The 26,943-nt window shown below is 36.7% G+C and overlaps 2 protein-coding genes across 2 annotated transcripts in view; one reads left to right on the top strand and one right to left on the bottom strand.

The window, feature by feature from the left end:
- LOC141533452 (katanin p60 ATPase-containing subunit A-like 2) overlaps window positions 1-26,943 on the top strand; it is a 103,316-nt gene that overhangs the window by 17,904 nt on the left and 58,469 nt on the right. The window contains exon 2 of the mRNA XM_074252344.1: window positions 13,981-14,093. Within this exon, the coding sequence (XP_074108445.1) occupies window positions 13,989-14,093 (105 nt within the window). The 5' untranslated portion in view covers window positions 13,981-13,988. The remainder of the gene's footprint in view (window positions 1-13,980; window positions 14,094-26,943) is intronic.
- Window positions 16,432-18,497, bottom strand: LOC141533433 (uncharacterized). The gene is made up of 3 exons (XM_074252325.1): window positions 18,270-18,497; window positions 18,022-18,182; window positions 16,432-16,509 (listed from the first exon to the last, which is right to left on the bottom strand). The coding sequence occupies exons 1-3, from the start codon at window positions 18,445-18,447 to the stop codon at window positions 16,432-16,434; spliced, it is 417 nt and encodes a 138-aa protein (XP_074108426.1). The 5' UTR covers window positions 18,448-18,497.

Here is a 26,943-nt window from a genome sequence, read left to right as displayed (position 1 = left end):
AGAAAATTCCTTAAAGTCTACCAGCTCAAACACCTCTTCAGTCTCAAGTTTCAAATCCGCGAGATCTTCTACATCTGAGCATGTGTCTACAGGTCGATCATCGATCTCATCCCTGAAGTCTCCAACGACACCAATCTCACTATTATCACCTACTTCTGACTCAGCATTCGTATCACCTGTTCCATCTCCAAAAATGGCGGAGTTACCAGTAGATTGGGCAGGTAAGTCTCTCGATCAAAAATTAACTGCAATGATGGAGAGATTCTGTAGTCTGGAAGTCTCAACCAATGCAAGATTTGAAAAGCTAGATGTTAAGTTACTAGAAGTTCAACAGTCCCAAAACTCTATTGCTGCGAATCAGGAAAGGCTAACTGCCAATATTAAGGCAAATGCTGTGTCAATCATCAAACTCAGTTCTGATCTAGAAAATTTTAAAGATCAAACAAAAAATGAAATGGCTGCGGTAACTGAGAAATTGTTACTCCTTGGAAATTCAACTCCTGTTGCATCTTCTTCCTCTCAGGTACCAGAGAGCTCTGCCGAATTAGTCATATCGGGTATTCCCGATTCGGTAGCGAATAACCAAGCACCAGATGATATCTGTACAGCCGTCCTAACGAATTTGAGTTTGCCAAATCTAACTGGCTGCATCTTAAATACTCGTAAATTTGAGAATAAAAACAAGCAAGTGCGAGATCAAACTAGGCCTCCCTCTTACTCTTATATAATTTCAATGATGTCGATCCAAGCTCGTAACTTTGTTGTCAATAAGAAGTGTCAGTCTGGCAATCTTCCGGTAAAGAAGGTTTTTCCGACGCAAGTCGATGCTGCATTCAAGGGATCTATTTATGTTAATGAATTTTTTCTGCCAGAAACCCATCGACTTTTACTCAAAACTAAGGAGAAGGCTAAAACTGCTAAATTCAAGTTTGTTTGGGCGAGAAATGGGCAAATCTTTGCAAAGAAAGATGAGAACTCTGAAAGACTAGTTATAAATTGTGAATCTGATCTTATGAAACTTGATTAACGCTTAGATGATTCAACAAATAATTATCCTAATAACTTAGCTCCACCATTAAATATACTCAGTTTAAACATAAATAGTGTTATTGGTCACTTAACTCAGTTTTTAACTTTAGTTAGTGGTAACCCTTATCCGCTAATGGGAAGATCTATCTGAAGATATTGTAAACTCGAGTAGTAGTGAAGTGTTTAAAAATAAATTGTTTGATTATTTGCTAAATTTAGATAATTAAGTTAGAAGTCAAAAACTGGCAATCAAAAACTTTAATAAGACTTTAAAAATTGAGTAGTTAAAGCTTTAATATAAAATTATTGTTGAATCTATTACATTATTTTTATTTTTATCTATTATATTATTTTTATTTTGATATATTTCTAATTAGATTAGATTAAGTTTTTGTACTTACATATACATACTTTACTATATTTTATATTTTATGTAAATATTTTGTATTTAATATTGCCATCTGGCCTGTGCCTTGGCATTAATAAATCATTAATCAATCAATCATTCAATCTCTCTCTCTCTCTCTCTTCAGGAGTTCCACAAGGATCTTTTCTTGGACCGATATTGTTGTTAATAGTTGTGAATTCTGTGGTCCGTTGGCTGGCTCATTGTAAACACGGCCTTTTTGCTGATGATATGTACATCTACCAGCACTTCTATATTTATCAAGTTCACGAAGCAGTCAGACAGTTAACACTCGATGCTGAATCAGTTGTATCGTGGACCCGGAAGCATGGACTACAGTTAAATTTAGACAAAACAAAGGCTATGATTATGGGATCAGACAGTAAATTAAGAAGACTTGCTGAAGAGGAAATACCCCTTATCGTGATTGATGGAGTTGCATTACCTTATGTCAACTTGACAAAGTGCTTGGGCTTACATTTGAGTAGCTACTTATCTTGGAATCACCATGTATCACAAGTAACGAGGAAAGTGAATTCAGCATTGCATTCATTGAAAGTTCGCAAAAATATTTATTCAACTGATATCCGAAGACTATTGGTTTCAGGTGATAATGATACTGGTGATAATGACTTAAAATTACAACGAGCAGTAAACTCCTCAATAAGATTTATCTTTGGTCTTAGGTGAGATGAACATGTCACCGCTTATCGTCGAGAACTAGGTTGGCTCTCAGTGAAATATCGTCGAATGTATTTCTTGCTGTGTTACTTCTACAAGTTGCTGGAAATCGGTAAACCGGGCTATCTACGAGATGCATTCTTGGAAGAAACTAATGTGCGAGTAGATTGGCAGCTAAAAAATACACTGTATTTAAACTACCTCACTTTACTACTACCTATTTAGAGCGTTCATTTATAGTTACTGTGATAAGAGTGTGGGAGGAGCTACCTGACGACATTGTTAACTCAAGCAGTTTGGAGGTGTTTAAAAATAAAATTTTTGACCATTTATTAAATTTGGATAATTGAAGAATCGCTTGATGACCCTTAATACTCTCAATTATTGTGAAATTTACCTTAATATGTCTTTATATTTCAAATGTTATTTAGAATTTAGAGTTATTTGTTGAATCAGATAAGATTTAAAATTTGCTTAATATAGCTAAAATATTTAGTAAAATGCTTAGAATTAATTTTAATTTATGTACTTGCAATATTAATATTAAATATGTAAAAAATTTTGTATCTATAATTGAATATTGCCATTAGGCTTGTGCCTTGGCATGAATAAATCATCAATCAATCTGTGTGTGTGTGTGTGTGTGTGTGTGTGTGTGTGTGTGTGTGTGTGTGTGTGTGTGTGTGTGTGTGTGTGTGGCCTTTTTATAACTTTTGAACGGTTGAACCGATTTCATCGCGGTTGGTGCCATTTGGAAGGGCTTCACTAAACTTAGATTTCCTGAAAATTTGAACCGATTCGTACAGACAGATTTTGAGAAATTTGTAACAAAATTTCACTATTTAACCAACTATTCGGCGGTGGAAACGTCGAACAAAATAAAAATCTGTCCAGGCTGCCCAACTAATGACAAGAAATATCGAAACACCGAAACTTGGGAAGTACCCTCGATGTTGTCCTCTCAATCACCCTCAATTTTTCTCCCAGGCTGGGTTAGTTACACGTAGTTGGACGCCAGCTATTCTTTGCTAGGAAATAGCAAACCTTTATTCTTCCAGGGCCTTTCGACAGCGAGGTTTATTATATACTAGGCAATATATAGTCAAGACAGAGAGAATGGAAAGTAGAAGATACGTGAAGGATCGTGCAAAATATTTTGAGACGAACAATTATCCTCACGGTGGTTGTCAATCAACAAATCATATATATTTGCAACATTACTTAACCCTAATTACAATCTATGAATACTTCTTAGACCCAATTCAATTTATTTAGAACAACTTAATTTTCTCTTTAGTAGTTTTTTAAGGAGCGCCGAAATCCTGAGGCAGCTTCAGCATCGGGTTTTACAAATTAAATCTTGGTTTCGATTCAATCTTTCTACCGATTATTCAGTAATTTTAATTATAATAATCATAGCGGTAGTAATAGTATTTTCACAAAAAATCGTAATATCCTAACGCAAAAAAAAATTAACATTTTTCACGTAACAATAAAAGTCAATAGTGCAATGTTAGAGTAATAATACTACAATAATGTTATTGTAGTATCAGAAAAACAGAAGCGATACATCAGTTATAATAATGACAATATAATTTTCAAATTAAAAATAATAAGTCACACAAAAATGTTAAAGATGTTATAATTATGATCATAAAACAATAATATCTTGATGTCAACTAAATAATAATAATGTAATGTTAATAATATTAGAACCAGAAATAATGATAAAGATATTATAACATCAATAACAATAATGATATTGGATCGTTTATCGAACGGCCCGTAAAAAATAATTGTTAGAAACTTCTAAATATATGTATATACATAAACAACGTTTTTTCTCTTAGCTACTTATCTATATTTACTTTATTTATTTATTGCGTCAACGCCGTTGCCGGTGCCGGTACAACCACCGCAAGAATGTAACCAAATTAATGCATGAACTCATCCAAATCAGCGCTCACGGAGACAGGCAGGGCTATACACTCGTGTGCACTTAATTCTTTCTTGTCACCAAAACCAACGGGCGATAAATTTCTTAATTAACTTTAATTTATTTCAGAATCAGAAAAATATATAACACGTGTACACAGTAGCTGCCGCCAGAATGCCTCTCCTCCACGGCCCTACTTTTTTAACTCGTGTTCTTACGCCACGAGGCTAGTCAAAACATTGTCTATAGTTGGTTTCATGTTACAATTCTCTCCCGGGTCGACCCACTAACAACGGAATTATCTTTAAAGTAATAACATGAATTTCCACGGCAAATTTATAATTTTTTCAGGCCTACTTAAATTTATGATTCCATACAAAAGGATCACGTTAAAATATTTGACAACCTTTTTCATTCTTTTCATTCTCCGTTCTTAGCTCTGCGCTTACGCGCTCCGCACCTGTCAAATAGTCTCCTCATGATCATTTCTTTCGAAATATTCAACATCCCTCTCACTGTCAACATCTGATGACCCAATAATCAAAGTTTATTTCGATCATGGAACCTTAATACTAAATACGATCCCAGCTCGCCGGGCTCGACCCGATCTCATGGCATACAGAAATTCTCATTTCCTTACAAACAAATCCCACGTGCTGGGACTAGCTGGGCTGGCGCCCAGCAAGTGGCGGACCCTGGCGGCGCTTATGCTAGCGGCCAGCCCGGGAGAAGATGACGCGGGAATTTAAATCAAATTTCCGTGACCAATTTAGAGAAATCTAAAAAAAAATAGGAAAAAAATTTTTTTCAGAAGTGGTTTTTTTGGAATAACTTTTAAATGGCTTTACCGATCGATTTCAAAAAATGATCAGCTCTCAACCTTGAAAAACCACGTCGATTGCCGCCAATCCGGTCAAAATCGGTTGATTCGTTCAAGAGATATCGTGAACGAAAAAAAACCGAATCGTGTTTTTTTTACATAACTTCGACATTTCTTTTCGGATCGTTTTTGGTAAAATAGAATAATTTTTAGAGCTTAAAAAACTGCGTCAATCGCCGCTAAGAACGTAGAAATCAGTTGATTGTTTCGAGAGATATCCTCGACGAAATATTTGGATACAAGGATTTTTTCAATATTACTCCGACATTTTTTTGAATAACTTTCAAACGGCTCGACCGATCGATTTCAAAAACTAATTAACTCTTAACATACAAAAATCACATCGATCGCCGTCGGTCCGGTCAAAATTAGTTCATTCATTCGTGAGTTATCGTTGACGAAAGAAAACCAAAAAAAGTGTTTTTCCAGAATTACTCCGAAATTCTTAGTTTGATCAAACTAAACTAACAGATTCTTTATAGAGCTTACAAAATTGCGCCGAATGCTGCCCACCGCGTAAAAATCGATTCATTTATTCAAAAGTTACTGCAGTTTGAAAATTTGAAAAATTGTGTTTTATCAAAATTTTATCAGACTTTTGAGCTTGAAGAGCTCAAAAGCATAGAAAAGTTATCCCTCTAAGCTCAGGGAGGTTAAAATAACACATTACTTTTATTTTTGAGCTCAGAGAGCTCAAAAAAATCATTAGTGCAGTTATAAGCACTTGATATAGAATTAGTGGGAAGTTGCACGGATAGCCTTCAGGGTCTACCGTTTTTCTAATTTTTTTTTTTTTGATGAAATCAGCTAATTTTTCGATCTTGCTACCGAGCCGTTTAATTGGCGATTGTTGGCCGGTGGTGGTCGGTAGAGAGCTAATCCTTTTTCGGAAAGCATGAGTAGTGACGGGACTAACAGCTCTTTTACTTATTGAAGGAACGCTTGTTGACTGTCCGTCTACTTCTATCTGGGCTATGTTCTTACTGCCTGCAGCATTACTAGACAACAGAGCCATGGAGTCCACCCCACTGTCCAAACGGTCGCTTAATGATGACAAGTTCAGGCCCGTTTACACGCTTTCCCTTGCCGGTACTGAAATATCCATCCTTTGAGCAGTAAACGATGTGTGAAAGTGTTGTGACATTTGATTCACCCCGAGTATTCTGTTTTCTTGGTGACCGATATATCGGCCGGGCAAATATGTTAGGCATTCCACTATCCACCACCCGGGGAGGCGCTCGATGTCGGACCCAGCAACCTGACAAGAGGTGTGTGTGTGTGTGTGTGTGTGTAGATGTGGATGTAACCCTCTTAAAACTTATAAATATCTCGGCCAATTTTAATGATATTAGCAGCGTTAGTAAGAGGCTTACCAAGCTTAGATTATCTTTAGATTTTAGAAAAAATGATTTTAACTTCTCGCTAAGAAAATCAAAGGTTTTCAAAAATCAGGAAGTTATTGTTTTCACTCCATTTTGCAAAAATCGAGTTTTCATCAGATTTCGACGTTTTGATGTCTTAAGAAGCTTCCCTGACTATTCCCGCGATAGTGTCCGTACGGCTGTGTGTGTGTGTGTGTGTGTGTGTGTGTGTGTTAACCTCTTATAACTTTTGAATGGCTTAACCGATCGGATCGAAAAAGGTGGCGATCCAAAGAGTATCATTGCCATCAAACTTTGTAAGAATTTAAATTGATTCGGCTAGCTAGATCTTGAGAAATCTCAAAAACAAAATTTTCAAAAAATTGTTTTTTTGGAATAACTTCTACTGGCTTGACCGATCAATTCTAAAAACTGATCCGCTTCTAAGCTTAAAAAACCACGTCGATTGCCACCAGTCTCGTCAAAATTCGCTGATTCGTTCAAGAGTTATCGGAAACGAAAAATTTCGAAAAAAAGGTTTTTTTTACATAACTTCGAAATTACTTTTTTGGATCGTTTTTGAAGAAATCAAATAATTATTAGAGCTCGAAAAAACCACGTCGGTCCCTGCCAAGAACGTAAAAATCGGTTGATTGGGTCGTGAGTTATTGTTGTCGAAAAAATTCGGAAAAAGTGAATTTTTCAAATTTCTCTAGGATTTTTAGTTTGATCAGTTTGTGCTGCAAGTATATTATAGAATTGAAAAAACTGGGTTGAATGCTGCCAACCGCGTGAAAATCGGTTCATTCATTCAAAAGTTATTACGGATTGAAAATTCAAAAAATACTGTTTTATTAAACTTATTTGAGCTCGAAGAGCTTAAAAGCTTAGAACAGCTATTTCTTTGAGCTCGAAGAGCTCAAACTAACATATAAATTATATTTTTAAGAAACTAAACTCTCTCACTTTTTACTTAACAGCCGATCCTCTCTTTTTCTCGCGTCGCACTCACTGCAAGAAACGGTACTATCTTTGTTGCACTCATGATTAAAAATCTATTACAGTTTTATGTTCTTCTTTTAAATAAATGAGAGTTTCGAAAATTCTTTTTTGTTGACTTGTTGAAAGTAGAGCACTATAACCCAGCGCTCCGCTTCTGAAGGGTGCGATTAGTTAATTTGTTCGACAATTATGACAATACATCAATTATTGAACAGGTGTTCCATTATAGAAAGTATATGATGATGAATTAATTTTGAGGGCTTAGCGGGAAGTTGTAGGGATGGCCTTTAGGTTAACCGGATTCCATTTTTTTTTACACTCATAGACATGTGTAACCATCAATCCAAAAATCTCGTCAGCTCTCAAACCAAAAATACAACGTCAATCGCTGCGAACTGCATTATAATCGGTTGATGTGTTTAAGAAAAATCGTCCACAAAATGTTTTGAAAAAGGTTTTTTTTTTAATTCGTTCAAAATTTCTTTTTGAATCGTTTTTCATATTATAGTATATCCATTTCAACTTAGAAAACTGCTTCGAACGCATCCAATTAAAAATGTTTTTTCGTCAATTAAAAAGTTTTTTTCAACATATCTTCAAAATTTTTGTGTCGAATTGTTTGATTGGTAATGGATCATTTTATTGTACTAGAAAAGGTGTATTGAATGCTGTAAGTCCCATAAAAAAAAAACTGATTCGATTGAACGATATCGTATTTGAAAATTTAAAACACAGTTTACTGGAAACAACCACTAGATTTCGAGCTTTATACGATCGAGAACGTATGAAAGTTGCGTTTTGGAGTTCAAAGAGCTTTTCACTCACACATAGAGCGGTCCCAGTGGCAGCCTGGAGGATCAACGGCTTCTAGATTTATTTTTAAAAGTCATTGATTTTTCATTTGAGAATAAAATTTCATTAGTACATTTTATGTTTAAGATTTTATGAAATTCCTTCACGGAATATTTATTTGGCAATTGACCCGAAACTTTTCAGAACTATCAACACAAAATTCAAAATTTTTCGAGGTATTAAGTATAACGTGTACAATAAAATATGAATGTGAAAAACAATGTAAGCACAGTATTTTGCAGATAAAATTGGTTGATTTCGTTTTACCATACAACACAGAAACTTTTTTTTCTTTTAATTTTTACTACTTAGCGAATTTTGAAAGATAGAAATCGAAACTAGTTATATTCGATCCATATGCGCAAAGGTGGAAATTTTGATGGCTTGTAGTGACGTCACCGGTTTGACGCTATGAAAGCATTTTTATCAATACCGAGCTAATTATCCGGGCGAGCGTAGCGCGATCTTGATGAGAATGTATCCATAGCTTCAAACGTGTGTCTTCACTTCAAATTTATCAGGGTCTCTACCTTTGAGCATAAAGTATCAAACAAGAATTCTTGTCATATCAATTGCGACAGTTGGATTTGAGAGAACAGTAAAAAATATTTTCTGCCCTTCGGCCGAAAAGTGGCAACTTTCGGCCCGTTGCGCTAAACGACGTTGCCACTTTTCACCCAGACGACAAAAAAATAGTATTCAGCCCTACGATCGGAAAGTTAAAAATGTCTCAGATCACATGTTAGTCAACTGAGGCGAAGCCGATTGACTATAAAATTTGATCTGAGACATTTCTTCCTTTCGCTCCCTAGGAGTGAAATCTACTATTAATTACTGTTTATTTTATTTAGAGGCACAAGAATTATGTCTCACGAAATTAAATAGCGATGGATCAAATGTACGACATTAGATGTACGTATATGTTGAAGTCGTTTACAAGATTCAACTGCTACTGAGATTTTTTTTGCGACTTCTAATTTCCCAGTGAACGTTCATAGAATTAAAAGGAGAAGGCAGAGAGAGAAGTTACTTTTTGATAATAGTGCGAAAGTAAATTTACTGAACTATAGATTGCCAGAAATCGTATTCTTTGCGCCCCCTGTATGTTGCTCGAATATCCGAAATTCGCGGTTGATATGACAAAAAAAAACGTATTTGCTTTCTTAGGAACTAATAAAGATATATTTTCCAAATAGAGTATCGTTTTGACAGATTTGAAAGTCAATTGGAATGATATCTGGGGATTGAATCAATGTAAGAAAATCCTACAGGAAGCAATTATTTATCCTTTGAAATATCCAGAGATCTTTAGCGACAAATTTTCGTCATGGCAAGGAATCCTACTGTATGGACCATCTGGAACAGGTAGTAGCATTTGTGTTTAAGACATGTAATTATGCAATAAAATTTTATCACTCATAAAATTAGATTATTTCGGATATCAGGAAAGTGAACAACGAATGATTTGAATCAATTTAATTGATTAATTTTTGTTTCTTAAAAATTCTCCCGAGGAATTTAGAAAGAATTTATCCCTCAAGGTCGATTGAGTGACTCTCGGGTATAACCCCCCCCCCCCCCATGAAAATCATTCAACTCGAACTAGCAAATATCAAATTCTGATTAATTAAATAATCGTCGATTAAACGATCCAATTGATAATTGAATAGGAGAAGTAACTGAGTATTAGGTAAACCACAGTCCACTTCTTTCCCATAGAGTAATAATTGATACCTTTACGAACAAAACGATGATCTAACTCTCTAATTGAGGATGAAGTCCTAGTTGTAGTTGGCTTCCTTCTTCTCGTCACTACTCCGGGGATCGGTCCTTCTCAGTTTCCGTGGCACTAGGTCTGGCGGTCACACTACTTCTCCCTTTTCCACTGCACGGCTCACCTATTTTAACTTAAAACTATCCCCTCTTATTTTTTCTTTAGGCCCTTAGATCGAGACGCGTCAGAGCTATGTCGAATAGTTATCGATATCTGGTGACTTATCAATTTAGGGTAATTTTACCCTGTTACACCATCTAGACTATAATTTGCCTAGTTCAGTTTGATTTCGTCAGGATTAGGTTCACTTAATTTCCCTGCATTGGATTTTTCACCGGCTTTGTTAGTATTATCAGTCATCATATGAGAATTAACAGTGATTGGAAATGGAAAAACAGAATCCTCACCCACAATTGCTGGCACCATTTTTGGCGATAAATTGACAGATTTGAAGCTAGAGTGGGTAGAATCCTTATGCTTTAGATTAGAAAGATTAGATGGTCTAAATGGAAACTAGTTCGGAGTATTGGACACAAGCGATGTAGCACGATGTAGTACAACAGTTTACTAATTTTGATGACACTATTAATTTAGCACAGCTAGGATGATACGACTGCTAATAAGTTTTGCTTTTTATAGGCTCAACAACTGGTTTTTTACATCTCAAACAATCTGTAACAGTGTTATGTCCGAAAAATATAATTTTAGAATTTGGTAGCTGGACTAACGGAGGGTTGGATAACAGATGAATTTTCGTAACGAATTAATCGTTAAATTTTCATTTTATGCGTTTGCAAAAGTGAAAACTTCGCAGAAGGCTCTTTAAATAAGACAATCGACCTCGGAAATAATAATAATAAAAAACTGTGGCAGGGAAAACTGAACTTCCCATGGTCGTTATCGACCACTTTATTGACGCCACGATAAATGAGGGTTTTCCCGTACCGTTCGATTTTTGACAAGTAGTTCAGACTTGTCACCGGGCGTGCAAATCGAAAGTCCCCACTGCTGTCCCCAAAAACGAAGCGGGGTTGACGATAGAAAAGTTCGAGAACTCGGAGTTGAGGGTTATAAAAGAGCCGACAAAAGAAACATCGACGCTTTTTGAGCCAGGCCCTGGAACAAGTAACACCTTTTGAGCCAGGATTTTGAGCCAGTGACGGTTTGAGACAGTAAGGCTTTTGGCAAAACAGTGAGTCAGTGTAGTGCTGTGTAATAAATTCTGTCATCGAGATTCAGGACCATCAAGAAGGAAGTCAATCTACGATCCGGAATTGGGAACCCATTACTTGGAGCCGGAAAGTTTATTCGAGACGAGAGAGAGAGACCAACCAGCCGCTGATTTCGCTCGTTTCCATCAGGACTTCACTCAATATTTGGAGAGTTGTAAAAGTTAAGTTAGGTATTATTATTACAATTATTTCAGGCCAAGCTTGAATTTGTAAATTGATAGGCCGAATTAACTGTAATAAAATTTTGTCAATTAATGATCGCTATTGTCTCAGATGTCACTTTTAATTTAGTACATTCTTTTATAAGTAAATTATTCATAAATGTCAATTAATTAGTTGTTACAAGTCTTTTAGTTATGGGAACTTATTTAGTTAAAATTATTTGATTAAGTTGAAATAGTAGAAGCATTTGTGAAATTTAGATAGTCAAGGTCACTTTTGGAATATGTAGTTTGAATATTTAATGAGGCTTGTTAAATTTGTAGAATTGGAAATTTGTAATTTTGTAAAATTAATTGAAGGCCGTTGGGCTAAATTCAATTAATTTAGTAAATTTAGTGAATTAATTTATTGAGAAAACTGTTAATGAATTTAGTTGAGAAATTTTGGTAATGAATTAAATTAGTGAATTTGGTATTTTGTATTACAGAAATGTTAAGCGTAAAATTTCAGGAATTTAGAGAATTAGTAATTCGGATAAAGTGTGTATTGAGTTAGCGACCGGTGGACGATTTTGTATGGAATTAGTGAGTTATTTAGAAACGTTGTATAGACGCCCGAGTCGGGGGTACAACGGATTAAGTTAGAAAACCGCTGAGTAGACGCCCGAGTCGGGGGCGCAGTCGGGAATAGGTTTTAATCGGTATTCCGTCAGGTTGACGAGGTAAATAATGTTAATTGGTATTCTGTCAGGTTGACGAGGTAATTAATTGGTATTTTATGGTATTCCGTCAGGTTGACGAGGGAAAATTTAGATTTTAAGGTATTCCGTTGGAATGACGAGGTTTGAATAAATTGGCAAGGGCCAGCGTAGGTGAGAGGTTCTCACGATTAAGTTAGTTTAAGTTGTAAGAATAATTGGCAAGGGCCAACGTAGGTGAGAGGTTCTCACGATTAAGTTAGTTTAAGTTGTAAGAATAATGGGCAAGGGCCAATTAGGTGAGAGGTTCTTACAATTAAGTTAGTTATAAGGAAATTGTTAAGTTTGTAGATTGATTGAATAAATCATTTTAATTGTTATAAATAATTTTTCTCAGTTTTATTTACAGCCTTTCTCGGACTTCTCACGACCCTGTCTTTTCCCTCTCATTCTTCCCCGGTTTCTGGGACACCGTGTCTAAAATCCCAGTGGCGCCCTTTCTAAAGAGGAAAGGGGTAGCTAACTGGACCTGGGCTAAACCCCCTGATTACAAAACAACTTGAGAGGTGTCAAGGGACACCCGGATGGAACGAAGTTTACAATAGCTTACCATAGCAAAAAGTGTCGTTCCAACTTTTCGTCTTAATTTTTTCCATCTAGCCCCCTTTTGCAATGCGAGATAAGGAAATTTGTTCCAATAATAACCTCCACTTACTATTACGAATCTTGACTCCTACGATGATATGTTCTCTTGTTGTATGTTTATCTTTATCCTCCGCTACTTGGCTGCTTTATTCTAGTTAGACTGGAGGTTGAAGGTTGGTTGGATTCTTAGATTGGAAATGATGAAGCAGTTCGATTTGGGTTTTTATGTTTATTTTCCGATTAATTGCCCTATGTGGTAAACACGTCTTAATTTACACTAATCACTTATCAAATAATAATAAGAGAATATAATGGTTTAAATATGAGTTCGAGACCGGAGTAATGACTCCGGCAAAGAAAAATTCGGCGTTAATAATTCACAAAGAGTAATATAATTTTGATGGGACCAGGTCACTGGAACTGCGGGACTCTCGTTTGTCGTAACTCGAATCTTTGCTCGAAGAATTACAATCATAGAACTCGGAAATACCGATAAGGAACTCGAAATTAATAATAAGGAAAAGGTGACTAGTTGATTTAATAATTGAAGTCTGCCTACGTGTATCGGGGTGTAGGACTCACCCGGGCCCTAAGGCAGAAGTGTTACCTTGTAAGTGAGCTTACGATCTATAGTGTTCGCGGTTTTTATCACCTAGGTCGCGATTTTCAAGAGTAGTTATTGATTGAATAATCGGTTCCTTTTGATGAGGTGACATTGCGAGTTAATGTGTATTTTTTCGCCATGATTGAGCCGTCATGCATCCAGATCAGGTTCCTTAACTATGCAAGCGCTGCACTTTTCGGTAAGAATGAGAGGCCCTGTATTATAGGCAGTATGCCGGATATAACAATAGTTACACAACGGATAGAGGACAATAAATAATAAACAATTGTACTTTCCGTCTCTATATCTTTTGTAACTCCAAGTTTTATCTGGTCAGTTATTAGGTTTTCCGTTCTTTTTTAGCATCAAATTATTCTAATCTTACTATCATTCAAATGTTCTTTGCGTAATATGATTGTAATCATGTTTTTTCTACCGTGATTGGAGATCTCCAAGAATTACGATGATTTTAGAGTGTTTCATAAAAATATCATCGCCAATGACAATATTTACCGTTAGGTACCTTATAACGTCATATATGTGTTATGTAATAACACGGCAATTTCACCTATTTTTTTTTCATCGAGAGTTTTAGGGTTTTACGACATAACGGTTCTTTTTACCTTGAAATCACCATGAATCACCCTGATTACGCTATTTCACCGTGGTTCAGATCTACTTGGCTATAGATTGTTAAAAAAAATTATTTTTTTTTACAGGAAAGACCATGCTCGCAAAAGCCGTTGCTACTGAGTGTAATTGGACTTTTTTCAATGTAACAGCTAGTTCTTTGGTCAGCAAATGGCGCGGAGATTCGGAAAAATATATCAGGGTATTTATTAAATTTTTTATCTATTTTTTTTTATTTAAAAAAAATCAATTCTTAACAGACGTGAATTCAAAACTGATTCAAAAAAGTTCAGAAAATCATAAAGTGCACGCTTCACACCACTCATTTTATGTAAACAAAAACATACAAGTCATATCATTGACTTGTTAATACAATATCGACAATCCAATGATACAGACTTCAATTTTAGATTTGAATATTTCGCACGTTCTTATCTTCGATAAGGGAAATATATAAATTGATATTGTGACGTTATTTCAACGAACGTGGTCTATTTAAAATGAACGTCACTAGCGCTAACGTATTTTTGTTAATTTAAGCCGATATTTCAAGGCCAAATATCATAGAAAATATAATTTTAAGGATTAAAGGAAAATATTTTGTGAATTAAGTGAGTGTTGTTGCCGAGTAGCGGAGTGTTATAGTTTTAGAGTGAATTTAGAGAGTAATGTAACAGTTGAGATATTGGAATTTTTAAGAGTAGAGTCAGTTTTAGAGTCAAGTTTTGAAAAAAATTAAGGTCAAGTCATTTAAGGGTTTTTTTGAGTTTTGAGTTTGAGTTCTGAATTTTTGGTTTTGGGTTTTGAGTCACGTTTAAGAGTTGCGTCTTGGACTTCATAGAGTTCAATCGCAACAGTCGAGTTTGAGAGTTGCCGCTGATCATTCTAGGTGATCGGACGTGCGTACCGTTTCAGTTCAAGGTTAAGATTTTCGTCTTTTGCGTTTCATTTTGGGCTCCAGATAAAAATACAGAGTTTATGAAGTTGTTAAAAATAAAATGAAAGATTTTATAAAAATAAACTCAGCATCGACATTGTTTATATCAGGTATGAGATCGCTTTATTTATTGTAATTTAAGCGTTAATAATTGAGTTATTGACCATGATATATTAGATAACCATTCTATAGAATACTTTTGTGTTGTAAATAACTTAGAGTCCGTTGACAGATTCATTTGAGATTATTATTCGAGTTGTCGAGATTTGTTTATTTATTTGAAATTATTATTCAAGTTGTTAAGATTTATTTATTGATTTGTTTAATTGTATACTAGTAAAAGTCTGTAACATCATTATAGAGTTACCTATTATTAGCTGTACCGTTCCGATAATTTTGTCGTGAGTAATGATCTAGTTTGTTATCTAAGATAAAGTTTTAATAAAGTTTTTATTGAATAAACAAGAGTTTTATTGAGCATAAATTTTTGGTGTTCCGAATAAAATCATTGCAATCATGGATCCACTCTCTACTTGAATCACGCTCTCTCTCCACAAGCCAGCACACTAAGCAACCCCGAAGTATCCCGTTGTCTTTCCGGTCTTTGGTTCTTTGGTCTATATTTTGTTAAGTTTTTTATGTTTTCAATTAAGTTTACGTTTTAGGTAGTTTTGATAATATCTAGCGAATAAAAATTATCTAACTTTGTTTAAGTTCAGGTTATATCTACGTTTTCGTTTAAGTTTCGGTTCGAATTTGGCTAGGTTGATAATCCCTAGCGAATAAAAATTATCTGATTACGTTTTCACTGGTTTGGTAATTCCAGTGATTAAAAATTACCCGGCGCCCTATTTTCATTAAGACCAAAGACTGAGAATCGGAGAGATACCGAAGTGTAATACAGAATTTTATTCAGAACTAAGTTCCTGTACACCTCCGTGCAAATTTCCATTATAAACTGGCGTCTAACGTCAAGGTCTGAATGTGCGGAAAACTAATACGATCGACCACCTGTATCGACGCGAGAAATCTGATTATAATATATATATATATATATATATATTAGGGTGGTCCTTATGTTGGGTTTTTGGAAATTTTTTTTCACGATAGTTCAAAATCGGTTCAAAATCTATAAAAAAAAAACATGTCAAGTTATAGCTCTTAATTTTAATATTAACCTGCGCCCCCCGACGGTCAAAGTTTTAAAGGAAAATAACATGGGAAAAGTTATATTTTTACTTTGGAATTTTTTACGTCATAAACTAACCAACAAATCACATCAAAAAATATTTTTTCTAATGCAAAATTTAACGGTCTACAAAAAAGGTCTCTTATCATTTTTTGATAATTCTAACGGTTTTGAAGTTATTCGAGGTCTAAATTGAAACTATAATCTTTTTCATAGTTTTTTCTGGTCATTTAATAATTCAACAATCATAGACGGGTTATTATTCATATTAGATTACTTTTTTTACTTATGTAGATAATTTTGAACTATAATTTACGGGCAAAGTATTAATCAATTAAAGAAGTGTATTATTAATATTTTAATGAATCGAAAATGTACAAACATTACCATTTTTATTTTTAATTACAGATACTTTCATGAAGTTTTTACATTAGTTTTTTCAAGTGTGTCAGGAAACATTTGACGATGATCTTTAACCAATTGTAACACGTACTGCATTTGTTTTTCATCCTTAGTATAACGATTACAAAAATCTTGCACTAGTTTAACTCCTCTTTCAGCACAGTCATTCACAACCGATAGTTTTTTAGCGAATCGTAATGCAGTTTTATAGTGTTCATTATGAGCCCATTCAGAAGGATGAATCTTTAAAAATTCTGTTTGTAACTCGAATCTATTGAAAAAATTGATCGATTCTGCAGTTACAAAAAAGTCAATATCATTATATAATAATTCAGTTATGCTCTTAGTTTGAAAGCGTTTAACACTACATTTTTCACTAGTATAATCCAAGTCTTCTTCCGGAATATCATCAATCACAATTGTTTCTTCTTCTTTACGCAGCTTAGCGACAATTTTTAATTTTGTTTCTTGTGAAACTTCCTCATCAAAAATAGCCATGATTGCTAATTCTGGTGATAAATACCACAAGTGATTCATAAATCTACTAATTGCCACAGTAGCAAGATTACTGTTGATTGCCTTAAAGTTGTTGAGTTCTTTTATGAACTGAAGATCATGGTACGGAGCTTTGACACTATTTGACGACGAAAACCAAGCTTTAACATAAACCATTGTCACAAAAACACATATTTGCCGTAGTTTATTATCTTCACCTTTTTTCAATGACAATTGCTCCCGAAGCATGTACATTTTCAATATATAAATAGCTTTTGCCATCCATCGTGCATGGTGACAAGCTCCTGGCTTACGAAAACTAAATTTTTCGGGGATGACACCGATAAAAACTAAAGTAAGCTCTAATATCTCTTTGTAATCATCACGAGGTAGTTGTGATGCAAGAGTTTCAGTCGCAAAAGTTCTAATAGATTCAATTTTTTCATTTGTCAAGATATTATCATTTTTCGGATCATCTAAACCTGTTTTGTAACTGAGTTTATTTAAGTCTCCCCATTGCTTTTGGAATCGGATAAAAAGTGGAACATTAGGACCAACAGTATTTAGAAAAACAGCTTCGAAGACATATCTTAGGACTATTTCAAATATATGATGCCTACATGGAAGATACAATAAATCTCTTTCTAACAATTTTTCCAGTAATGCAGCAGCACCATTACGAAGGCCTAAATTTGAAGGAGTAGTGTCACAGCATATTGCTTTTACAGATATGTCGAATCCCCAGTCACATAATGTCTTATGAACTACAGAAGCTTGTGCCATTCCAGTTCCATCTTCACTCGTTGGTACACCTAACATAATTTCTTTACTTTCTGAAGTAATTATTACAGGCAATCGATGAACAGTTTCTGTATTTAACAAATTAGGTAATAATTTTCCATCCCAATGTACAACAATAGATGATAACTTTAAGTCTTGGAAATGTTTTTTTATTTCTATTTATTTTGACTCTCGCATAGTAAGCCGACATCGGCGAATAGATGATCGATTGACAATAATGGAATTAATATCCACTTCTAATAATTTTAAATCGATAAGCGACTGACAAATAGCTGTAGTTATAAACACAGCATCTCTGTCGCTTACTTTACAACGGTCAAAAGTAGCTACAACTCTTTCGTTGAGAATATTGTGAGTTCCTCTCATATTTCTTGATTTAAATTGGCCGGCAGTAGTTGGAATGTATACTTCTCCACTAGAGACTGATTGAGCACTTCCTTGGCTTGATAAGAGTTCAACGTTTTTGTCTACAAAAAAGGATAATGATAAGACAAGAAATATCTTCACTATAAAATAATAAAATATCAATGAGTAAGTTAATTATTATAATTTACCAAATAATGATTTTTCTTTTTCACTTTCCAATTTAGGTTTTTCGAAATCCAATTGTTTCTCTAATTTTTTAACACCAATTTCATCGTCATCGCATTTCGTCTTAATATTTGCAATAAAACCAATTCGTTCATCTGATCTCTGATTATTCAAGAATTCTTTGGAATTTTCATCAACCATTTCAAATACATTTACGGTGCGATGTCAAATAATTTTTTTAATGAACAGGAAAATTCATTTTGTTTTTTCACAGCAACTTCACTCCGATTTCTATGTTTAAGAAGTATGCGCCACTCATCATACAGTTTTTTCAACTTATCTCGACATCTTTGCATATCTTGAACGGGAATTCGGGCTTTCTTCCAAAACACAATAATTTCATCAATCACTGCAGCAACATTATCTGTGATAGTATTATTTAAAATACGTGTATAAAAAAATAACACTTTCAAAGCTTGCAATTTCGATGGTAATGTTACATCCCAGACTTTCGGGTTTATTAATTTAAATTTCCCAGGTGGGTGGAGTTGGGTGATCGATAGATCCCTTTAACACCCGTCACAAACAAGCCCTTTCGTAATTTCATTAATTGTTGGTTAAAAAGACCTTACCTTTAAGGGCCCCATAATTCTCCTCATATTATATCCTTCTTTTCCAACCAGCGGGTTTTTGACCGTAGCGAGGATCGTAGAATGGATGGTTGCACCAGGTGGTTCCGCCTTGAGTGGCAGGTCGGCCTTGATAATGGTCCAATCCCGTTCGACGTTGGTCTAATAGGCTGGCAGCCCTTGGTCCTAAACCCTCCGAGCGATTGGACTTCCTGACAGCGACGACAGTGAACCGGGCGAATCGTCGAGGAGGTTGATACCGACCGGTGATTTGACAACGGTCACTCACAGATTCACTCACCAATCGCGGAACATTATCCGAACAATTTGAGAACCTTTATTGGACCGAAAGACCTGATTCTAATTGGAACGTCTTCCCCGGGGTGTAAATTCGATTGGTTAAGAGGAAGGAGAGTACTGCTTAAAGGGGGAACAGCTTAAAAGCGCTCGCCCCTGTGGGACTAATAAAAAAAATGGCACGAACGTAGAGTTGGGTTATAATAGGTTTATTAAAAATTTGGAGGGAGAGGTCCGGTCAGCTGAGCAGCGTTCTGTGCTCTTTAAAGTCTCACTGATTACTGACTGGATGCTCTCGTTAATTAGTTTTTATAAATTAGCATCAGCCATCTTTGATCTCAGGTTGCAGCCAGAGAACGACGCTGAGGCCCGGGTCCCATGCTGACGCATATGTTTTGTCTAGCTCGGGCTGCAGCGTCTCCTCGGAGTCTTATCTCGTAAGATTTCCGTTGCCTCGCTGGTAATAACCACCTGCGAAACAACGGAATTTTTATTGCATTTGATTTCGTGGAATAATAATTTAATTCTAAAAAGATTAATTAAATTTTAAAGTTAAATTTTCTGGGACGTAACACCTCCCAACCTTAGAAACTTGTAGCGCTTAACGAAATGCGGTACTAGTTCTGATTGCTTCTATATAAACCGAAATTTCCTCATTTTAATTTCTAAAATATATTAAATTCTAGATTCGAAGATGACTGATCTTCTTATTGTCTAAATATTTGAGCTGATACAATGCTTGTTACCATAATTTGATAGGTTTATAATAATTATTACATAGTTACAACTAAGTCGTCTTATTATACCTTGTCCCTTCAACTAAGTATCAGTTATATAAGTGATATGATATTCTTCGAGTTAATCGTACGTTATTATACGTTGATGTTATTAATCTATTTAATCAATAGATGATTAATAAAATCTTATAAGTGATACACGAAGTTCAAGGTTCAAAATTCAGTTAATATACGGCTAATATAGTTCATTCAATAAATGATTAACAAACTAATTAATAAATGATTATAATGATTAACTTATATAGTTGAATCGATGTTTGATTAACAAAATTAATTAATGAATGATTATAATGATTAGTTAATTGTTCTGAAGAGACGACCCGGCTTGGCTATTATCGCGCACTACACTGTTTCGTAAGCGGGCTAACGTAGCCCTACTGTAACACTCATGTAGATTTGTTCGCGGATCTTCCGGTTGCTGACCTTCCAATTGTCTGAATAAATTCGCGTAGGACATCTCTTCAGGCGGAGCAGATTGTCTGCAGTCTTGAGTTCCATCGATGATGCTTATGGTTGATCTTGGTCGTGGTATAGGTGTCATGATTTGACCTTCTTCGTCGTAAATTCTTCGGCGATGATGGTGATGGTGCAGTATGAGATTCGCTAGCGTATCCCATACTGATGTAATTAATAATATACTACATCCATATATGCTATATAGAGCATATCCGTGGAATAGCGTATCGAAGACGAACTTTATCAATCTGAGCAGCAATAATATTGATAAAAGACCGGCGGTGACGGAGCCGAAGTCAACGAAGCTTCGCCAGATTCTCCATCCGGTGCTGACTGCTAGTTTTTCCAGTGCATTTTCGTCAAAGAGGCCCATAACGTCTACGCTTCCTGCTGGAATCGTTCGACCACCTGCCCCCATTGCTATTGAGTTAAGCAGCGCAGGTTTTTCCGCGGGGAACATGATACGATTTCTAAGCTTGTCCAAGTTTTTCTGTGAATATATTCCCGAGGTTGCTAGATGCTCTGGATTCTCGTAATTCCATGTTGGTGCGGACATTGGCAGAAGTTGTTGCGGAGCAGGTGCCCTAATTGCTTGTGGAGTGATGTGAAACCACGCACCGTCAACGAAATAACCAATCGGTAAGATAGTGTTGCACTCAACTAATGTTCCGCGCCGCACTAGTATTCTCGACTTGGGTTTGAGGAAATAGCTTTTATTGTTATAGGTCACCGGGAGCTCCTGATAACAGTGCTCGGCTTCTCTTACTCGAACTGGTACAGCAACGCATTTTGTAATGTGTACCAGTTCTCCGGCAACAGTTGTATAATAACCTGGACCTTTCATCAGGGCATAACCGAATTCGTCTGGAGTTAGAGAAGATAAAGCCAAGGCGTTTAGAAGAACGGCTCGTTCTAGTTCGCAGCGATGGACCAGGACGTCATGGTAAAGGTTCTGCATCTGTTGACGAACAAATTTTTCGACATACACAAATTTACTGTTAATGTATGCGAATATATCCATATCTTCAATTTTGATTAACTCTACTCCAAGTGTATGGCCTGGGTTCTTGATTTTTATTATGAATAGTTTAGGATGTTCTGTTCTGATGACTGTGTCCACAGACTTCCATGGTCCCTTGTTGTGCGAGGGCAAATGTGATGTCCTCGCTGGTGAGCGAGTATACGTCCGGTAACCCGTTTTCACCTATTAATCGGGTAGCAGGTCCCTGGTAAAGTTGCGCGTATTTCATTAAACACGAATTTTTAGGCACTTCACTCCAAAATGCGGACATTCCGTCACTCGTAATGCAATTCAGTTTTCCCGCTTCACATTGCGTTCCCGAACGTAATAGCACTTCATTTGTCTTAGAGTTTAGCGCTGTTTCATACTCGGTGAGCGTAATTTCGAATGTCGCATCGACCACTACACCTGACCACGTGCCATACTCGTCACTGTAAGTTCCCGATTTACAATCTCCACCCATGTTTTGGCTTCCGGCCAATATGGCAACGCGGTGATTTGTACTATTCACTTTTAAATTGTCAAATTGGATGCGATCAAATAGCCAAACTGAGTTTGTCTCATGCATTTTCTTACATTTATGGTAATCTAAACTTATATAATATTCTCTCCGACCGTATAGCACGGAGGATGTATGGGAGTGCATACCACAGTGTTGTATGTGGCGATTTATTAATATTTTACACTCAATTACGTGTACATTAGAAACCTCGGCGGGTTGTAACAAGTAAATGTTAAGTTTTTCCGCTTGAGGCGGGTTATCTGGGATTTTGCACTCCCCTACATCTAACAATGATAGCGTAGAAGTATTCATAGAGGATCCCCCGCAGTCGAATCCCATCAGTGCCTGAGAAAGAGGGAGGATTACCAGCAGTATGATCTGAAATTATATACGAGAAATTCTTAACTTGTTTATATGGACAATTTTTGATTCCCCATTAACCTCAATTTCGGCTACCTCATTACCCTCTATTCCCAAAACTTCGTGGGGACCGGTATACTGCGGGTCGCCCTTTCCCTTCCTGGGCTCTACTAGGAGGAACACTCTCGTTCCTGGTCTTATTCTAAGAGGATTAACTTTTCTATCGTAATATAATTTAGATCGTACCTTGGCTCGACGTAAGTTCTCACCGGCAGCCACTTCAGACTGTTTGATACGTCTAAATAATTGTTCTAAATATTCAGCATATGATTCATTAGTTTCCTCCACGCTTTGAAACTGAGAAGGGAGACGGGGTAATTTCCCGAATACTAATTGGTATGGGGTGAATCCCGTGGCTTCATGCTCGCTAACGTTGTATGAAAATGAAGCCAAATCTAAGCATTCATCCCAGTCTCCCTGCTCGCCGATACATTGTTTTATATATTCTTGGAGAACATGGTGGGAACGTTCAACCGAGCCATTGCTCTGTGGATTATATGCCGTTGTATGGTACTGTCTAATTTTATATTTTTTTTGCTATGTTTTTGAGCAAACTCGAAAGGAAGTTAGTACCTTGATCTGTTAAAATGGCTTTTGGCGGACCGAAGTAGCAAAACCATCTGTTCACCAGAGCCTTTGCTACGTCGAAGGCCGTTGCGTGCTCCAAAGCGACTGCCATAGAGAACTTAGTCAACAGATCTTGAATAGTTAGAATATATCTATTGCTTGACGCAGAAATATGCGTAGGATACATAATGTCTAATCCTATTTTATCGAACCCTGCGTCAGGAGTATCCGTGAGGACCATTGGTTGTTTTGTTTTAACCCTAACTAGTTTCTTTAGTTGACAATCCAAACATCGTTGTATATAATTGACAACGTCGCTTTTTAACTTGGGCCAGAAAAAATTTTGTCTTATTCTCTTGTAGGTTTTGGTCATACACTTATGACCTCCTACAGCAGAACCGTGATATTCCTCTAGAATTTGTGGTCTTTCCTCATTGTTAGGAATGCGGACCAAATTTAAACAAATTGTGATTTTTACCGCGGTATTGGAAAATATGTCAATTAAATTTTGTTGGATGGTCAACCATTTAACATCATCTATTTTACTAGTTTTTGCTACGCTAAATGATTCTAATCCTAATTCGAGAACATTATTATATAAATTTCCCAAGGTCTCACGGATATCTCCCGTCGATACAAGTTCCATTTTCCTATATTTAGGTACTGCTACAATGCAGCGTTTATCTCTTTTGTACAGAATTACTACAGAGCGACAATATGCGTTGTTTAAATTATTTGGTATTTGTAATACATCAGCAAGTTCGCGGCTACCCTCGTCACAGGTTTTACCTTGAACATTGACGAAAATTACAATATTATCAGATTGCATCGATAATCGGTCACGCGTTTCGCGGACGTTTGGCGCAATTTCGCGTATCTGCGGAGTGATTGTCGCGCGGGCGGCTTGCGGAGGGCGAATATTTTCGTTGCTTCCTGCCTCTCCCTCCTCAGAACGACGATCGTCCTCGGAGGAGTCTTCCGCGTCCGTACGAAGGTCTTCACTATCGTCACCGTCACTACTACTTATAGCACGCCGTTCGTTTGCTGGCGGAGGGTCATCTGATAATCCCTCATTTTCAGAATCTTCGCCTGATGAAGAATTTATATTAGGGGTTCCGGGAACCTCTATGCTCTTGGGCATCTCTTTTTTTTCTTTTTCACCGACCGCGCCCGCGTTTTTATTGTTAGTCTCGTTTGCAATGTCTTTGGTCACTTCACTAGCGGTATCCGTGCTTTCATTATCTGGGACCGGCGGCGGTTTTTGCAAACCTGACGGACCAGGTTGGTTGATTATTATTCTCTTTGTTCGTGGTGTTGGCGACGGGGTTGGTATAGGCCACTGACGCGGTTTGAATTGGAAACGAAGCGGAGGAGATTTGGCTGGACGCATTTCTACATCAGAATTACTACTCTGTTCGGGCGTGTCGTTTAATGCTCGGGTTTTACTTCGGAGATTGTACCGTTTCCGAACGCGTTTCTTATTTGCCATCGGCTCCTCTTCGCTAGTTTCATCTGGTGTTGATATAATTTCGTCAGGGTTGTTCCGGCGGATCGGTGCCACCTTTACAACGTCTTCCGGTTCATCGACTGGGTTCCGAGATAAAGAATCGACATTGGAATTTATTCGACCTGGCTTATATAGGACTTTATACGTGTAATCTTCCATGCTTAAGCGCCACCTTACTATACGAGAGTTAGGTGATGTTACAGAATTTACCCAAGTAAGAGGTCGGTGATCCGTTACGAGTGTAAATTGACTTCCGTAGATGTATGGCCTAAATTTATTTACAGCATATACGATCGCAAGCATTTCTTTCTCTATTGTCGAATAATTTCGTTCTGCCGAGGTTAATAACCGCGAGGCGAAGGACACCGGTTTATCCTTATTAAATTCCCCTTGACTTAGGCATGCACCTATACCATAATCGCACGCATCTGTCGTTATAATGAATTCGCGTGAAAAGTCGGGAAATTGTAGGATGGGTGATGTTATTAATTTATTTTTGAGCGTTTCAAAAGCTTCGATTTGGCTATTACCCCATTCAAACATAGCGTCTTTTTGCAACAGTGAGGTCAAAGGTTTACTAGTTTTCGCATAGTTGCCGATGAACCTTCTATAATATCCGGTGAGACCGAGGAATTCTCGAATCTTTTTAAGATTATTGGGTGTAGGGAATTTTGCTACAGCATCTGTCTTTTTCGGGTCTGGTTGGACTCCGTTAGCTGAGATTATGTGACCCAAGTAATTAATTTCTTTACGAAACAAGTGACATTTGTCGGGTTGCAATTGCAGACCAGCTTGGCGTAACCGATTAAAAAGCTCTTCAATTTTAGCAATATGTTCATCAAAAGTTACAGAGTATACTATAATATCATCCATATAAACGAATACACCCCTACCCATCATACCCATCAGCACTTTATTCATTAATCGTTGGAATGTAGGATGGGCGTTTTTAAGCCCGAACGGCATTCGAACGAATTCATAATGCTGATATGGTGTACTAAAGGCAGTTTTGTGGATGTCATCTGGATTTATTTTGATCTGATGGGACCCGCTTGCCAAATCAAAGGTGGAAAAATATTTCGCACCGCCAGTCTGGTCGATAATTTCTATAATATTTGGCGTAGGGTAAACGACAGTATAAGTTTTTTCATTGAGATCTCTAAAGTCGATCACCATGCGCCACCTTTTGTTACCAAGTGAATCGTCTTTTTTTTTTGACGATCCAGATGGGTGAACAGTAACCAGATTCGGAAGGTCTAATTATTCCCTTTTCTTCGAGTTCCTTGACCTGTCTAGAAATCTCTTCTCTGTGTATTGGAGGAAAGCGATACTGTTTTTTGAACACCGGGTTATCATCGGTTGTTATAATTCGATGCAAAATTTCGTTTGTCGAACCTAAATCCTCCCCCGGCAAGTAAAATAGTTCCTGATTATTATACAATAAATTCTTTATCGCTACGCGTTGAAGATCCGATAAATCTTCAGTTAAATGTACGAAGTCGATCACTTTTTGTGCTCGCTCCGGAGTTTTTAAATCGTCAGATATTGCGAGTACTCTTGATTCGCCATTTCCTCGGACTCCGACATTTGACAGAGTATTTTCTGTCTGCCGTACGTCAATACTAACGCGTGAAGAATTGTCTACTATTTTAATTGTTTTAATTTCAGAGAGGTAATCGCTTTCATCCAACCACAGATCGGGTTTCAAATTAACCACAGGTGTAGGGATTAGGACTTCGTAATCTAAATTACTGTGAGCTCGCAAGAGTGTAGTACCATTGTCGTTGGCTTCAAAGGTGCCGCCGACTTTTACCCCCTTAGCGTAATAGATGCGTGGGACATAACCATAATCGTATGAGTCAGAAGTAGTTCCGATCGTTATCGTAGAGGACAATTTTGGAGGTAATTTTCCAACGATTGTTTCAAAGAACGGTATTTGCACATCGAAAAACGCAAACAGTTTACAGTCAAAGAAAAGCCTCGCGCCGTATTCGTTGAAAAATTTCGCACCTAGTAAAGCGGGGTGTATTGTAGGAAAATTGTCTTCTACGACATTAAATTCCACATCATACCCAAATAATTCTACGTATGCCTTTCCTAACGTGTATACCGGGTCTTTGTTAATGCCCAGTAGCGCTAATTTAGAGCTTTTATCAATTGATTGCGTTTTACGAAGTGCACTGATCTTGATCAGATTTACCTCTGACCCAGTATCAAGCATAATGGTAATTGAATTTACAGTGTCGCCACTCTTACCTAAAATAGCGGGTACGTTTGTCTTAGGTAAATTAATTACGACTGTTGCGATGTTGACTGACCGGTCGCATTTTTCGATGGGTTTTTCGTGGTCTCCTGACTCCCGTGGGCCCCACCGTTGTTTTTCCCCGGGAGAGTCGAGTTTCCCGACTGTCCATTAAGGGCCTGATTCAGGGCGGCTAGCTTAAAACAATTCGATAAAGTATGGTTCGTTCCACCACAGCAGGGACATTTTTCTCCCGATT

Source organism: Cotesia typhae, unplaced genomic scaffold (assembly GCF_013202065.1).
Source record: "Cotesia typhae breed Kobodo isofemale line unplaced genomic scaffold, CoteBio_Ctyphae contig_9, whole genome shotgun sequence".
Taxonomy (NCBI): Eukaryota; Metazoa; Arthropoda; class Insecta; order Hymenoptera; family Braconidae; genus Cotesia; species Cotesia typhae.
Note: the sequence above shows the minus strand (reverse complement) of the source record. Positions and strands in the feature narration are given on the sequence as shown.